General features: G+C 49.5%; 1 protein-coding gene across 1 annotated transcript in view; it reads right to left on the bottom strand.

Annotated features, from left to right (window-relative positions):
* The window catches only part of WDR33 (WD repeat domain 33), an 833,238-nt gene that overhangs the window by 600,562 nt on the left and 214,547 nt on the right, over positions 1-18,129 (bottom strand). Inside the window, exon 4 of the mRNA XM_078665596.1 lies at positions 10,840-10,944. Coding sequence (XP_078521722.1) covers positions 10,840-10,944 — 105 coding nt within the window. The remainder of the gene's footprint in view (positions 1-10,839; positions 10,945-18,129) is intronic.

Below are 18,129 nucleotides of genomic sequence, written 5' to 3'. Positions count from 1 at the left end.
CATTTTGAATTTTTGAGTTTTTATGTATTGGTTTAGGAACCGTAGATCCAGGATGGGTCTTAACGTTTCGTCCACCTTTGGTACGAGGAAGTAGTTTGAGTACACCCCCTTGTTTCTTTCTTTGAATGGTACTGTCTCTATTGCCTCCTTGTGGAGGAGTTCTTGTGCTTCCTGTAGGAGTAGTGCAAGTTCTTTTGCTGAGCGCGCCTTTCTTTTTGGTTTTCTGTTTGGAGGCTTCTTTTCCAGTTCTATGCAGTATCCAAACTGTATGATGTTCAGTATCCATTTGTCTGTTATTTTCTTCCACTCCTGGAAGAAGTGTTTTAGTCTGCCTCCTACTGGTGTTACATGTTTGTTGATTCCTGATTCGACTGTGTAAAACTTTTTTGCTTACTTTGTTATGCCTCTCCCCTATAGGTGGTGTGTGGGTGGGCAAATTTGGTGGAGTGGAGTCACTTTGAGGTGGGTTGCAGGCCCCCTCTTCTTGTTTGTCCTCGTCCATTCGACCTCCCGCGAAAGGACTGGCCCCTGGGCTGGTAATTGCCAGGTTTGCTGCTGCTGACCCTGCTGCGCTTGGTTGTTACCCTGGTAGCCCTGCTGGAATGTCTGATGTGACGTTCCCGGCTGGATTCCTCCCCCTTCCGTTTGGTCTCCGTGTCGTGGTGCCCCTTCTCATTCCTCTGAATTGTAAGGCCCCCTTGGACCTTGCAGTTTTTTTCCTTTTTGAGTTACGTCAGTTTTTCATCCACTGGCGCTCCGAACAGGGTTTCTCCATTGAAGGGGGTGTTCAGAATATTATTCTGGACTTCCGGCTTGAAACCCGTGATCCTTAGCCAGGCATGCCTTCTCTCTGTGACCCCAATCATCATGAGTCTGCTGGATATGTCTGCTGCGTCCAGGGCTGATTTCAAGCATGAGTTTGCCATGTTCTTGCCTTCCTCCACCAGGTGTGTTGCTTTCTGTTGGAATTGCTCAGGGAGGTGTTTTGAGTAGCTGCCCGACCTCCTCCCAATGCTGGTACGTATGCCTGTTGAGTAGGGCATTGGAGTTGGCAATGCGCCAGTAGACTGCTGCATTCCTCTCTATCTTTCTTCCAGTGAGGTCTATCCTCTTACTTTCCTTGTCTGGTGGTGGGCCTGAGTTTGTGGGAACATTGGCCCTTTTCCTGGCTGTCGCTGCAATGATGGAGTCAGCCGTGACGGATCCTTGGATTTATGGATGATCTTTAGAGGAGTGTTTGTACTTTTTCTCTGGCCAAGGTGTGACAGACCTGCAGCTTGCTGGCTTCCTTGAATGCTTCCCTCCTCTGGTCCAGGACACTTGGTAGCATGGGGAGGAATTGACTCCTAGTTTGAGTGGGAAGCAGTGTCTCTAAGAGGAAGCAGGCTTTTGGTTTTTCTTCTTCCAGCTTCACTCCATATGCGGTTGCCGCGTTCCGGATGACCATATTGTAGATGCCAATGTCATGTGAAGGCCTCAAAGGGTACGTTTCCATGGCGTCTTCCGTGCTTTCGGCGTCGAGGTCCAGCTAATCCAGGTCCTGCGCCACCGAGGATGCCGAGCCCAAACTTGTGTGTTGGTCTTCGTCACCTTCCTCGTAGTAGTATAGGCCCTCTTCCTCTTGGTGTTCTTGGGGCTCCGGAGTTTTCGGCGGCTCTTCGGCGTCTAACTCCTCTTCGTCCTCGACCTCGACGATAGTCGTCTGCTTCGACGGGATGGTGAACCTTTTCATCCGCTCGTCGAATTCTTTTCTTTTGCAGGATGTTGTCCATTTCGGCCTCGAGCCTTCTCTTCTTTCTGTCCATCTCGGCAGCCTGTTCGGCGTCGAATGTTTCGGACGAGCTCTTCGAAGTCGAAGTCGCCTTCGGGTCCTTTTCTTTCGGTGTCGACCACGCCTTTTCGGGGACGTTCTTCGACAACCTAGGCTTTTCTTGTGTTTTCGCCAACTGGGAGTCCTTTTAGAAGGATCCGCTGGGCTGTTTGTTCTTGGATGCAGCTGCGGTTGTCGAAATTTTCGGCACCAGTGCTCCTTTCGAGGACTTAGACTCCTTTTCGAGAGTCAGACTCTGACTTCCGAGAGTCTGTCAGGGTCTTCGGGGTCGACGTTTCTCCTACCTCCTTTGATGTTTTCTTTTCTGTCTCTACGACCATGTAGTCATCTGGTCCCTCAGCGATGTTGTCCTCTTCCTCACTGGGGCGGCCCAAGTCCCGAAGCGATGGAGGTTGACTTGGCCTTGCATGTTGTAGTTGGCTCTCCTCTGTCTTTCTTTCACGCTGAGCGTCTTCGGGGTAAAGACGGAACAGGCGTTGCAATCCTTGCTCTCGTGGTCGGCCGGTAGGCAGAGGTTGCAAACCGGATGCTGGCCCTTCTGTGCGTACTTGTGGTGGCAATTGCGGCAGAATTTAAAAGGTGTTTTGTCCATTCCTGCACTCAGGGGGCCCCCTGTGTGCGCATTCTCCATTGGACGTCGAAGTTTTCGGTGTTCTCCTCCTTCTTCGTCGTCGTCCCGGCTCAGTGGTCTTCTTTTCTTGATGTATTATCCAATCCTTTTCGGTAGATTTCAGTCTTTATCTTCTTCTTTTCTCCCCAAAACTCTGGAACCTCTCGGTGACGATCCACAAGATGGCCGCCACAGTTTACCTCATCACGATGTACTGCGAACCCTGGTCAATCATAAAACTGGTCATCGATCTGAACTGGATCTTAGCCGTCATCCAACCTGGATCCTGCACTCCATTCAGGACATTTACCCGGAGAACTATCACCTACCTAGACGGACTTCGGGCAAACGCTCCCGCGTCTCTCCTGACCTTATCTTCCCCCTCTCTTCCCTTACCATCTCCTCTCTCCGCTCCTACTCTTTCCAGCTTCTGTCCTCAGCCATCACTTGCCACTGCCCCTTGTCCCCACCCTGTTTCTGAGTGAACCTCTTCCCTCGACACTTGAGACGGAACTATTTTGTCTAACGCCCGATGGAGCTACCTTGTTTAGCTATAGGGGAGATGGGCCATGGATTCCCTCCTTGGTCGTCACCTACCCAGTCGGTCTTTAGACAGACTTCCTTTTGTCTCTACGGCTGTCTCTTCCCTTATCCTCTCTTTCTCACAGTCGGTCTGTAGACAGGCTTTTTTTTCGGCTCTCCTTATTTTCTCTTCCATTATCCTCCCTTTCTCACCTCACCTCCCCTGCCCCCTCCACTACTTCTCTGTCCTTTCTCTCCCATCCTAATTGTATTGCTTATTTTTTGATGTACTGTGTAATTTGTTCAATTTGTTCTGTTACATTCTTGATTCTCATGTAAAGCGCTCTGATACCTTCGGGTCTAGCCAGCGCTATATAAAACTCTTTAAATGATATAAATAAATAAATAACGGCAGAAAAAAGAATCTGAAGATGGCGCCCAAAGGTGGGAGCTTTCGCAGGAAGCGTGCCGACGTCACAGGAAGGACACCAAAAGGTGGGACGTCGCGCCCACCTGGGCTACGGAAAAAAAAAATGAAAAAAGACTACGATTCCGGACCCAACCACTAAACCGCAGAATAATGCACAGCATAGTGAATCCGGAAAGATTCACGGTGCAAAAAATGTAATTACCGACATGTAACTGTAGCTCTCCAGTATTGGATTCTTTCATAGATTAACATGCTTAAATCCCAATTGTCGAGATGGGAGTCTTCGCAAATCCACTCAACTATTTGTAGTGTACAGCGCTCCAACAAAAGGATCTCCTCTCGCAAAGCATCTCTAGATGGATATCCAACACCATTCAATTCTGTCACCAGAAAGCTGGCAAACTACTGGGCACAATGGTGCGTGATCGTTCTACAAGAACTTGGTCTACTTCTATGGCGTTTTTTGCCAGTGTGTCCCACCCAGAAATTGATTCAAGCATGTTAATCTATGAGAGTTTTAAGACTGCAGTAAAACATTATGTTGCTTATATGTATTTACCCAGTATGGGAATCTTTCATAGAATATCACGCAACCCACCCTCATCCCCTGGGTGCTCACCTTTCTCTCTCACTCTCAGTGGGTGTTTGCATTTATACACTTTTGCTCTAAAATCTAAGTGACTGGAGCTTCTCACAAGAGTGGTCTTGAGGGTGGAATAGTCTGACTGGTTAAGACTTAAGTTTGGTCTCATTTTTAAAAATGACTGATTGGTTACTAAACTAAAGGACCTAGGGCTTTTTCTAGTCTATACTTATTATTGCATTGCTAAGGTACCGTGAGACTCCCATCTCGATAGGGATTGCTTCAAGCATGTGAATCTATGAAAGCTCCAATACAGGAGTAAATATGGGCTTGCAATGCGCAGCTAGCTGAATTCGGTCGCATAATATGGGGTCACTTGACAACTAGGAGTAGCGTTAATATGCTGTTTTGTTGTTTAACCACCATTTATGCAGAGGGTGCCAAAACATTGACCAAGATTGCCTGCGACTTGACCTTTGCACTGAATGATTTAAATGGCTGGAGCTATGGAGTGTGCCCTGCTTTAGACTAATTCGTGAGCGGGGATTTTTATGAACATCTTGCTTGGCCAATCAGTGGAAGTATTAAAACCAGTGGCAGTACTTAAAAAAAAAAAAAAGAAGGATGTTAAAAGATCAAATATTTTAATTCTTTCACATTCTCCACAATGTAAAATGAAGGCTCTCAAACCCAATTGCTTTATCGAGGTTTGGTGAAACATAATAAGAGAAACATTAGTGGTAGTCTGAAAGACCAACATTCAGAACATTCTTTCCAGCTGATGCCATCAATAATAAAGCCACACTGTGCTGACCCTTTATAATAAATCAAAACTGACATTCTCTCACTCTGCCTTTTAGTTACTTTCAAAGGAATCCTATGTTACATGTGCCCGTTGTCCCTCTTTGGGTGGAGGAACACATAAGAGTGGAAGTAAAAAAAAGTCAGTGGTTATTTGTTCAGAGTTATGAGGTCTAGATTGCTTGCATTTAAGTGACCAGCCATATGAACAAGTTACTTACCTTCGGTAACGATATATCTGTAAGAAACAGTAGTTAGTATTAGATTCCTTACCTTAGAATATCCCCAGGCGTCAGTCTGGATCCGGAAACTTTTGCGTAGCAGTACCCCTGCGCGTCGGTAGGCGTCGTCTGCAGGCGTCCCCTGCGGCTCCGCGTCGTCGGCGTCGTGCGCCGTGATGACGTCGCTGGAGTATATAGACGCCGCCTCCGCGCGCTGACGTCAGTTCTTTGCACACAGCTTTTCCGCGCCAGAACACGCAGAGCCATGTGAGAACCAACACTGGTGCCATTTGAAACTAGGGCCCTGAAAGGGATGTCCCTAACCCTAGGTATCAGTTCGCAGAACGGGGAGGATGGGCGGGGCGGTAAGGAATCTAATACTAACTACTGTTTCTTACAGATATATCGTTACCGAAGGTAAGTAACTTGTTCATCTGAAAGAAACAGGTTAGTATTAGATTCCTTACCTTAGAATAGATACCCCAGCAATACCAACCCCGGTGGTGGGTCTGCGAACCAATACAACCTACACCAGAAAGTCCTGGAGGACCGAACGGCCAAAGAAGCCATCCCTCCGGACTTGACTGTCCAGGCAGTAGTGCCTCGCAAAGGTGTGCAGCGAGGCCCACGTGGCCGCCTGGCAAATGTCCTGCAAAGGGACTCCCCGGCCCAGGGCAGTAGTAGCCGCCGTGGCCCGAGTGGAATGGGCCCTCAGCCCAACAGGAGGCTCCTTCCGAGCCAAAGAGTAGCATGCTTTGATGCACAGGACGACCCACCGAGAGATGGTCCGTTTCTGTACCGCCCTTCCCTTCTTCTCACCCACGTAGCCAACAAACAGTTGGTCATCCACCCGGAACTGGCGTGTGCGATCCATATAGAATGAAAGCGCACGTTTTGGGTCCAGACGATGGAGCCGCTCTTCATCCTTTGAAGGATGCGGAGGCGGGAAGAAGGAGGGCAAGGTGATGGACTGCCCAATGTGAAAAGCAGAGACTACCTTGGGCAGGAAAGAAGGTCTAGTCCGAAGAACCACCTTATCAGGATGAACAGACAAGAAAGGAGGTTGAATAGAAAGAGCCTGGAGCTCACTCACTCTCCTGGCAGAGGTGATGGCTACCAGGAAGGCCGTCTTTAAGGTGAGAAGACGGAGAGGACAGGAATGAAGGGGCTCAAAGGGAGCGCACATCAGGAAAGTCAAAACCAGGTTCAAGTCCCACTGAGGCATCACGAACGGAGCTGGAGGATACATGTGCGTGATGCCCTTTAAGAATCTTAACACAATAGGGGACTTGAACAAAGATGGCTGATCAGGTAGCCTCAAGAAGGCGGAAAGGGCAGAAAGATAGCCCTTGATAGTGCCCAGAGCAGAGCCCTGCTGGGCAAGGGAAAGGAGGAAGAGGAGAACCTCAGATAGAGGGGCAGAAAGGGGATCCACAGCCTTCGCTGTGCACCATGCCACAAATCTGTTCCACCGGCAGGCGTATACCGACTTTGTGGAGGGACGCCTGGCTGCCAGAATGACATCACAGACTTCAGGAGGCAAGTCAAATGGCCTCAACTGTCGCCGCTCAATCTCCACGCATGGAGGTGGAGACTGGACAGGTTCGGGTGGAGGACCGTCCCCTGCTGCTGCGACAGAAGGTCCTCCTGAAGGGGCAGGCGGATCGAGGGACCGACTGTCATGCTGAGTAGCTCGGGATACCAGTACCTTCGAGCCCAGTCCGGAGCCACAAGGATAACTTGGGCCCGGTCGCGCCTGATCTTCTTCAGCACTCTGGGCAGAAGTGGTATAGGCGGAAAGGCGTACAACAGACCGCAACTCCACTCGCGCCGAAAGGCGTCGCCGAGCGAGTGCCGTCTTGGAAACTCCAACGCGCAGAACTGATGACATTGCGCGTTCTCTTCTGTGGCGAATAGATCTAACCAAGGCTCTCCCCATTGCTGAAAGAGGCCTCTCGCCACATCCGAGTTCAGACGCCATTCGTGATCCACCGAGCACCGACGGCTGAGTTCGTCCGCCCTGGCGTTCAGAGAACCTGCCAGGTGTTGAACCGTCAGAGTCACGCCCTGACGTTCCAGCCATTGCCAGAGGCGCAGAGCCTCTTGGCAAAGGGTCCACGACCCCACACCGCCCTGTTTGTTGCAGTACCACATGGCGGTGGTGTTGTCCGTGAACACCTGCACTACACTCCCGTTGACAAAGGGGAGGAATGCCTTCAGTGCCAGGCGAATCGCCCGCAGCTCCAACATGTTGATATGGAGCCGGGACTCCGCCGGAGACCAGAGGCCTCTGATCTCCGCCTCTCCCAAGTGGCCACCCCAGCCTTGGAGGGACGCGTCCGTCACAACCACGTGCTCCGGCTGGGGAAGGGAGAGGGATCTGCCCCTGACCCAATCGCGGTCTGTAAGCCACCACTGCAACTGTCTCGCAGTGCCCTCCGAGATCAGGACATGGTCGGATAGGTTGCCCTGATGCTGGGCCCACTGAAACTTCAGGTCCCACTGCAGAGCCCGCATCCGCCATCTGGCGTGATGCACCAGAAGGATGCAGGAGGCCATCAGCCCCAGAAGCCGCAGCGTCAACCTGACCGAAACCCGGGATAACGGCTGAAAGATGGGAATCAGAGCCTGAATATCCCGGACCCGCCGTTCCGGGGGATAAACCCGAAACTGCGCCGAGTCGAGAACCGCTCCGATGAAAAGGAGCTTTTGAGAGGGACACAGGTGTGATTTCGGCACATTGATGGAAAACCCCAACTCGTGCAGGAGGTCTGCCGTCATCTGAAGGTGGTGGACGACTGTCTGGGGCGAGCCCGCCTTCAACAGCCAGTCGTCGAGGTAGGGGAAGACTGAAACCCCTAACCGGCGCAGATGAGCTGCGACCACCGCCATCACTTTCGTGAACACCCGTGGGGCGCTGGTAAGGCCGAATGGGAGCACGATAAACTGAAAATGCTCGTGGCCTACCGTGAACCGCAGGTAACGCCGGTGGGCCGGCAGGACGGGGATGTGAAAGTACGCATCCTGCAAGTCCAACGCTACCATCCAGTCTTGTGGGTCTAGAGCAGCCAAGACCTGAGCCAAAGTCAACATCTTGAACTTCTCCTTCCGGAGGAAGCCGTTGACGTTCCGTAGATCCAAGATAGGACGCAGGCCTCCCTTGTCCTTCTTGGGTACCAGAAAGTAGTGGGAGTAGCAACCACACCCTACTTCTGGCCCAGGAACGCGCTCGATGGCCCCCTTGGCCAAGAGGGCCGCAACTTCCTCCTGCAGAAGTGTCAAGTGGTCCCCCGACACACGGTGGTTCTGCGGTGGCATGGCTGGAGGAGTGGACTCGAAGGGGAGGGCATAGCCCCTTCGGACAAGCTGCAGCACCCACCTGTCCGATGTTATCGCGCGCCAGCGGGAGTGGTGATGGCGAACCCTGCCACCCACTGGCGTCACGTGAGCCCGAAAGCTCGGACTAGGAAGGCTTGGATGCCGCAGCGGAGGGAGGCGTGGACTGACCACGACGCTGGCCTCTACCGCCACCACGGCGGAAACCACGGGCGCCACCGCGCTGGGGAGCGCTCTGCGCCGCGTGGCTGGCAGCACGTGTGGGACCTCCTCTCCCTTGGCCACGAAAGGGCCGAAACGAACCCGTCTGCTGGCGCTGGGTCTGGGTCGAGAGACCCAAGGACTTGGCCGTGACCCTGGAGTCCTTGAAGCGCTCCAGCGCGTGGTCCGCTTTGTCACCAAATAGGCGACTGCCATCAAATGGCATGTCCATAAGCGTATTTTGGACGTCTGGTGAGAAGTTGGCAGATCTCAGCCAGGCATGGCGACGAATCGCCACCGTAGTGGACATGGCCCGTCCCAGGGAGTCCGTGGTGTCCAGACCACAACGGATCGAGTACCGCGCCGCATCCCGGCCTTCAACAAAGGCCCGGGTGAGCTTGTCCCGCACTTCCTGGGGGCATTGCGGCAAACACTCCTCGACCGTATCCCACAGGGAGTGGGTGTAGCGGCCCAAGAGGCACGCGGTGTTACAAGACCGCAGTCCAGCACTCAAAGAGGAAAACACTTTCTTTCCGAATTGGTCGTACCTCTTTGATTCCCGGTCGGGCGGAGCCGACGGAAATGCGGACTGCGAAGTGGAGGCCTGGATCACCAGACTCTCCGGGGAGGGATGGGTGGACAGGAAGGCAGGGTCGTCCGCGCAGGGACGGTGACGCCTGGCAACGTTCCGGTCAACCGGCGCACCAGAGGCGGGCCTGGACCAGGTGCCCAGAAGGACATCCGTCAGGGCCTCATTAAACGGCAGCAGAGGCTCCTGGGGGCATGACTGCGGTTTAAAAACTTCCGTCAGGATATTCGGTTTGACCTTCGCGACGGGGAGCTCAAGGTGTAAGGCCTTGGCAGCCCTCATCAGGACCACCGAATAGGCAGCACCCGCCTCGGACGCCACAGGGGACGGAGAGACAAACCCAGGGTTGGGCGACTCGTCCAGGCCACTGGCATCACCCAGATCACCTACCCAGTCCACATCGTACTGGCAGGCACGGGATAGAGGGTCCTCAGACCCCTCCCAACCCTCACCATACTCCTCCTCGTCATACCCATATTCTGGGTCGACGATATAGACATCGGGGTCAACAGGCCCCATCGGCGTCGGGTCCGGCGTCGGCCGACGCCGGTCCGGCTCCGAGTCCGGAGTCGGGGAGGAAAGGGGGGTGGCGCCGCGCGGCGTCGGTGCCGGGGACCCGACGCCGGCCGGAGCCGACGGCGGAGTCGCTGCACCACGCGGGGGCGGTACCCTGGGCTGGCCCACAGGAACCGACGCCGGAGAGGCCGGGAGACCAGCCGGCGACGAACCAGAGGGAACCAGCGGCGCCGGGGCCGGAGCCACCGGCGGCGCCGGGGCAGGAGCACCCGAACCGCTCGGGCCCCCAGACGGGACCGACGGGCCCGCAGGCGCCGAAGGCCCCGCCGGAGAAGACCTCGCCCTCATAGCAATGAGGAAGGCCTCGATCTCCTCACGCGACGCGCCTTCCCCAGGGACCGACAGGTGTGGGGCAGACGGCGTCGGCGACCCATGCGGGACCGCGGGGGTGGGGTCACCCGAGCCCCCGGCCGCAGCACGCGGGCGTCGGGGGGAGTCGGGGGTGCGATGGCGACGCCCCGACTTCTTGTGCTTACCTGACGAGCCGGAGGAATGGTGGCGACTCCCGGAGCGCCCATGGCGGCTCCGCGACCGCTCCCTCGACCGCTCCCTCGACCTCCGACCGGACCGGGACCGCTCTCGACGCGGGGCCGACAACCGGAGTTCGAGAAGCTTGCGGGACCGCTCCCGCCTAGCTTTTCCAGTCAAGGCCCGACAGTCGACGCAGGACTCCACGTCGTGGTCCGCGCCCAGACACCGGAGGCAGAGTCGATGGTGGTCGGTGACCGACATCATGCGGTCGCACTCGTCACAACTCTTGAAACCGGGCATCCTACCGGCACCGTAAAGATCAATCAGTTAACAAAAAACTTGGTCAAAAGACCGGAGTACTGCTCTTCGGATCTGCGCTAACTGGCGCGGAAAAAAGAAGAACTGACGTCAGCGCGCGGAGGCGGCGTCTATATACTCCAGCGACGTCATCACGGCGCACGACGCCGACGACGCGGAGCCGCAGGGGACGCCTGCAGACGACGCCTACCGACGCGCAGGGGTACTGCTACGCAAAAGTTTCCGGATCCAGACTGACGCCTGGGGATATTCTAAGGTAAGGAATCTAATACTAACCTGTTTCTTTCAGATGTTTGGCCGATTTACAAAATTTTGAGGTGATCTAGCACCAAACCATATTGTATACTCACCCTGACAACAAATACAGGACACTTCATCTTATTTGTAGAGGTTCTGACAAATTTGGTAGTGACGGCATTCATCGGGTTGTTCAACATTCCAATTGGTGGGACAAGCTGCAAAAAAGCAAGAGACTATTGAAAACATTTCTCCACTTGACCAGCAAAAACAAAAAGCCCACCCCCTTAAATACCAGCAGCCAGAAGATAGCCCCCACCCATAATTAGCACCACTGATCTGACATTCAGAAAAATACTAACTTCAGTGCATCTTTCCAAGAATACGTCTTTAGGACACCTATACTACTAGTACAATCTTCAGTTATTATCCAGGAGACAAAGGAAAGCTCTTTGAAAATAAATGGACGTTAATCAACACCTTATTTAGTACCCCTTTAGACAATGCTTCTAATACCAAATTCAGTTCAGTGACAGGCAGGACACTATGGATCTACCAAATATCTCACTAGATTTGGGGAAACACAAGTCACTCTTCTCAATGACTGGCTCTATTAACCTCAACTGCACGAGAACAACATGCTTGCAAAACTTATCAAAAAGTAAAACAGCCACTTCAGTCCAGGTGTGTTCGCTAAGTGAAAGTGGCAGAAAATCTTTGGCACAGACAATTTATTACACCCATTATGCGGTTTGGCTTTCACATTTTTTATCGACTTCGCAATGTTCAGGTTATATTTGTGTTTAATAAACAGTAGCCTAAGTCAATTAGCAAGCGGGTACTTGCTCCTTTTGAGAAAGGAGAACAATATCAGATATTCATGCAGATGAAGTCTGGAACATCAACCTTGCGCAGGACAACTTCAAAGGAGTTCACAAATGACTATTTGGTAACTCTTAGTGGGGGCTACACAGAGGAGATCACAGCACTCCCCAGGACTCCAACTACTGGCCTGCAACAAGTAAAGAAGCACACTTGCTAACAGTCATCCTGAGGGGGCAGGGTCCACAGTGAGCATGCACTAAAAAAAATGCCTTGAATTTCCCACAGAGTGGGACACATTTGGTGACATTTTGAGTGGGGGCTGCACAGAGGAGATCACAGCACCCCTGAGGACCCTAACTACCAACCTGCAACACGTCAGTCGCACACCCTGAAAAGCACGTTGCCCTTCCTGCAGTGCAGGACGCACAAAAGCATGCCCGGGCCAGCTTATGGCTGTAAAGGAGAGCTAATTAAGCTGGAAGTTGCCCACCTTTTGTTAAGATTAGATGTTATGTCTTTGCAACTCTCGGCCTTCAATAACATCATAAGTGAAAGAATAGGATGGGGAAATGGAAATCCGGTGCCTACATCATCGGACACCAGAATGGATGTGACTAATAATGAATTGGTGTGGAGTGGGGTGGGGAGCTAGATGCAAAGGGACAACATAACCAAAAAACAAGTAAAGCACTTATCCCCCCTGTAATTCCAATTCTCTCCATGGAACCAGTAAGGGATAAAAGTGGTTTGGACCCTGGGAGGAAAAAGAGTAGGCATGATGATCAATCTAAAAAGAGATAGCCTCATATCCCCCCGAATGTACCCCATACACCATTATTCTTATGGGTGTGCCAAGGCTCCAAAAGAAGGGCAAGGAGGATTATGAATCCCTGTGAATAAATCAGTTCACTGGTTACAATTAAATTCTGGTTGGGTGTGGTCCTTGTATTAAACAAATAGGAGGTTCCCCTATGGTTTATAGCAGGGAGGGGGATCTTGACAACAGAAAAAGTAACGTATCCCTGACTCTTTAGATTGGCGGGTTTGAAATAGCCCAATAGATATTTATGGACAAGGTCTAGTTTCGCAGAGATGAATCTCTATATCTTCATATGGATTACAACTATCAAACACTAGGCAGAGTTGAATTGCTTGGCTACAACTTGTTACAATGAAACACACAACTGAATATAGTACTCAAACAATTTTAGTCATGTTAAAAAACATAGGATTTATTATTACCCTCCCACTTGGGTTACAATCTAAAAAAAATTCTATGACATCCATATAGTTAAAAAACCACATAATGTGGTCATACAATGAAAATATTTAAAAACAGTCAAAGTTTTGCCAGCCAATCGGAATGCCCGGAGGTTAGTGACGTTATGGTCACATGAGCGGGACTCTATGGAAGTTGGTTGCTAGGTGACCAGAGGTAAACGAGATAATCGCGCTTCATAACGCAGACAGAAATTACTCACTTATTGTCTCCATGTCCATATAACTATTTATCAGCCGTCCTGTAATAGTTCCAGGCATGTAAACTGTCACCCAGCATCAGCTACGAGCTCTTTTGGAGTACTGACCAAGTCAGACTCTTTTGAGCCATTAATATAACCGCGCTGTATCAATATACCACCCGAATCCATCTCCTGAGGTTCTATGCGAGTAATTTCTGTCTGCGTTATGAAGCGCGATTATCTCGTTTACCTCTTGTCACCTAGCAACCAACTTCCATAGAGTCCCGCTCATGTGACCATAACGTCACTAACCTCCGGGCATTCCGATTGGCTGCGACAGTCCGATGACGAGGCACTGTTCCAGGCCACGCCCACCCGGAAGCAAACGCCGCTTTACTTACATAAACGGCTTCCGGACCCCGCGCCAACATCTTCAGGGTCCAGTCCGAGGGCTATGCAGGTAGACTGAGGGTGCCAAGCGTCAAGGGCGTGAGTAAATCCTTCCAATCCATGTGAACAAGACCGCTAAGCTAAGTACCGATCCTGCTACTGACTGCTTGTATTTACAGTTATGTCATGTTTTCTCTATCCCTTGGTTCCGACACGGAGCAGGGTGTGCCGAATACGCTCCCACCCCCCTCCTGAGACCCATGGTGATTTATTTAAATACCAGAAAAGTGAGACATTTTAATTTACTTTTTGCGATCGAACTCTGACCGTTAACTTGATCGCTAATCTGAAGATTTACTTCTTGCTTTTAAAATCCTCAGTCACACTTAGCTCATATCACATATAGTGCACAGCACTTACCACGTATTAGCAGCTATGAACCCAGGGACAAAAGGTGGTGATAACAATAGCGCTATTCAACCACATTCGTCTCTATGCCACTAAATGGAGCACCATAGACCTACAGTAGCAACCAGTATCAGTACTAAATGTCTGTTCTGTCCTATATGTATGTCTATGTCCCCCTTTTCCATTCCAGGTGCAGAAACCGCAAAGTTGAAGCCTCCTAAACCAGGAATTATTAGGAAGACATTTATTCTTCCTAATTTTTTGCACTTTATCACTTTTTTGTTCATTTTCACTTTCACGCCCCTAGGTAAGGGTGGGCCTTAGCGCGTCCATACCGCCAGGGTATAGAACACTTATAGTCCTGAAGAATTGCTGGGTAAAATTACACCGTTTCTATGGCAAGAAACATGTCGACTGATACATAGGAATCTACCACTCAACTTAATGTGGACTGCTTCCATACACATAAAATTTTAAATACTGTCTTTAGTGATCATAGAATAAAAATTACTTTTTGATACACTACTGACTATTTTAATACCCTCACCACTCATTAGTTTATCTTTGCACAACACGTCCTGAACTCATTATCCCGCTACGCAGTAGATCTGGCGTTGTAGCACACCAAAGAGACACTGTCTCTTTGGTGGAGCCCGATGATGAAGCATGTCATCACTAGGTGGTGAGTGAGGGCTTTCTTTAACGTCCCAGTGAGGTCGTTCCTGTACCTTAAGTTTGTTGCTCCCTACTGTGGTCAAGCCTACTCCTTAAGACACTCTTGTTTTGTTTATTGATGAATAACCGGGGAATAAGAGTGTCATACTACTCTCCCTACCTCTCTTCTTGTTGAAGTATAAATAATAACGGCGAAAGCGGACATCCCGGCCTTGTACCCCTCGAGATTTTTAAAGAGTCCGACGCCATGCCATTCACTCTGACACGGGTTTTAGGAGCCTCATATAGCAACTTTGTTCTCTTTATAAATAAAAGGGCTGAGCCCCATGCGCTGCAATACCAAGAACAAGTAAGGCCACTCCAAGGAGTCAAACGCCTTAGTAGCGAAGAAAAATATTGCCGCTGCCTGAACACTCGGATGCAGATAATGTATAACTGAGAACAACATACGCAAATTGTGAGACGTCGACCTCCCTGGAATAAAACCCAATTGATCAGGGAGCACAATCATAGGCAACATTGGCTGCAGACGATTCGCCAACAATTTCGCATAAATCTTGACAACAACATTAATCAGAGACAACGGACTATAGGAGTCTATTTCTATCTCTTCCTTATCTGGCTAATATTCATGACATTAAGAGCTAATTATAAGGCCGAAATAGATTATAGAAACAATAACTTACATTGCAATAGGTCTCACATTTGCGAAAGTTTAAGCTATTGACATTATAAAGTACAATGCTTTTTATTTGTGTTTTGAAAACCTACAGCGTAAAGATGCACTTATAGTTGTTGCTTACGCAAAAGCAAGGCTGGCATTAACTGCACCTCTTTTACTGCCAGCCTTCCTTCTCGTAAGCAAGGACTATAAGTACAAGTACAAAGTGGGTGTTTACCTACCGCTTGCAGGTTTTAAAATACATGAATAAAAGGCAATGTCAGCATAATGCCAATAGTTCAAACTCACGCAAATGCAAGACCTATTGCATTACAAATGCTGGTTTTCTTTCACTTTCCTATCTTCTCTCATAGGTAGTGCATATAAAAATTGTATACCTCACAAGAATTATGCAGAGAATGTAGTACTGGGAGGGAGAAAAGTCCCATACATGGCTCAGGAGATGGTATACCATTACTTAGCGTTCACAATAGCAACCTGTAGATGTATTACCCCCCACCAATACCACCTCCTCATCAGGGTGCATGATGATCATACATGTATTTTAGACGCCCAGGTGATATTTTCTGAGACACAGAGCAGGGCTCCCCTCCTTACCAAGCATGATTACCATCAACTCTCTGGGTTCTAAAGAATTGATCATGTACCATTGTACCATGTTTATAGTGGTAAGTGTAAGCAACCTCATTATGCCAGGGTGAGTCTGCTACTATCCTTTACCGCCTTTGTATCAATTGGTGTGCTAGTCCACTGCAACCAGCTTCTTTGAATCTGGGTTTGTATGTGCCAACCTTTCTGCATGGATAGAGAACGTATGTATGGAGCATGCAATACAAGTAGTCCTAGCCACATAGGAAACCATTTTAAGGGATGTGGAAATCCTATAGCCCGACGCCCAAGACATATTGTTTGGGGTCGAGGGCAACAAGTTTTCATATGTATTTTGTCCTTGGGACAAGTAGGCCCAACCCCCTGCAGCAAAAACCATTTGGCTGCCAGTTTGCAGTACCACATTATGGATCAGGGAAGGGCACTGTCTGGACTTAAGGTAATATTTTTGTCCATGTTAATGCGGTTCAAACTTGTATTTATGGGTCATTAATTGAAAGACTTTATTATTAGGGTAAGTCATCTAAGTAAATGATGTGAGCTCTGACTGCACTACTGGCAGTGGTTCCAGTATAAAAATGTGTACACACGTTTTTAAATTTTAGCAATATGAGGCTATGTATAATGCTCCCAGAATGCTCTCTGATTGCATGCAAATATTTGCAGAAGCTTGAAAGCAAGATTGAGGAGCCTTTGCTTTCAAAATGAAATGTTCATTAAAAAATGAAAGCAGGAAAAAAACATTTTGCTAAACTACTGTAAAATGTCAGGTATCATTTAGTAACATGCAACCTCTTCGCACACACCTTCCACATTTCACTTCTTAACAAGCAACTCAAGGGGGGAGGGGGATAGTTTTGTTGGGAAAGGGTTAATGATGAAGGTACATCAAAGCGTGAACCAAGATACATAGAATTGTATGCACTGTCAATGTATAAATGCCAATAAAATATGGTTAAAAAAATGATCATTTAGTAACATATTGATACATGCTTAAATTTACCCATAAATATTAACAATGGAAGATCAGTATACCTAGTTTCAATTAGATTATGGGAAACAAAAGTAAACAAGCGTCGGCAACGCTAGAAGGTCTGAAATTGGTGGTCAGCATTTTAGTTTTGTCAATGTGTGAACTGTTTTGGCATGGTGTTTGTAAAACCTTACTGGTGTGGGAGCTGCAGGGCCCACACCATCATAACAAACATTGGCAAAAGCTAAAATAGTTTTTGGTGTCAAAAAGCACACACTGCTACAGTAGTGACTGGCACTGAACAAAACAACCTTCTGTGCCGGAGAGAGGAGAGAAGAGAGAGAGAAGAGAGAGAGAAGAAGAGAGAGAGAAGAGAGAGAGAAGAGAGAGAGAAGAGAGAGAGAAGAGAAGAGAGAAGAGAAGAGAGAAGAGAAGAGAGAGAGGAGAGAGAGAGGAGAGAGAGAGGAGAGAGAGAGGAGAGAGAGAGGAGAGAGAGAGGAGAGAGAGAGGAGAGAGAGAGGAGAGAGAGGAGAGAGAGAGGAGAGAGAGAGGAGAGAGAGAGGAGAGAGAGAGGAGAGAGGAGAGAGAGGAGAGAGAGGAGAGAGAGGAGAGAGAGGAGAGAGAGGAGAGAGAGGAGAGAGAGGAGAGGAGAGAGAGGAGAGAGAGGAGAGAGAGGAGAGAGGAGAGAGGAGAGAGGAGAGAGGAGAGAGGGGAGAGGGAGAGGGAGAGGGAGAGGGAAAAAGAAATAATTTTATTAAACGCAAAAGGTCATGGTCAACGCCGGACCAAATTAGTGGCCCGATTATTAAATAAAGTCTCAAAAGTGCAACCATGGTACATGTCCTTGCATTAAGTGCAGCTACACAGCTTTCTTGAATTCCCAAGAATTTACAGAAGTAGCACAAGAAATAGTACTCCTAGAAAATATTTGTGAAATGCATTTTAGCATGAGCAAATGTGCATGTGTAGATTTGCTCATGTGAAAATCTGAGTTTTTGCAAGTTTACTTTCCTTCCAACCACTTGTTTTCCCAACTCTGGAAGAAGGCTTACATCTATTTTGGAAAAGGGGTCTGGTGATGGACAGAGTTTCTGAATGATGCAGAATACTCTTACCAAGTCAAGAGATCATGGTTTTAATCCATCACCGTTTTTTAGCTCAATGCACCATCCCAGCTCAGAACCTGGCTATATGCAAATTAGTCTGTTCCTGTCCCAGTGCATGATGGGAACAGGGCAAACCAAACTACCAAGCCAATTCTTATACTGGTAAGGAAACAAGCTTCCGGGGACCGGTTTCTGGCATCACCGCCTTCTTCGGCCGGGCTTGCTTGAATCCTGATGGTGCAATGAGCAAGGGACTCACGTCTGAGCATACCCTC

The sequence above is a fragment of the Lissotriton helveticus genome, chromosome 11 (genome assembly GCF_964261635.1).
Source record: "Lissotriton helveticus chromosome 11, aLisHel1.1, whole genome shotgun sequence".
NCBI lineage: Eukaryota > Metazoa > Chordata > Amphibia > Caudata > Salamandridae > Lissotriton > Lissotriton helveticus.
This window is presented reverse-complemented; position numbering and strand designations above follow the sequence as displayed.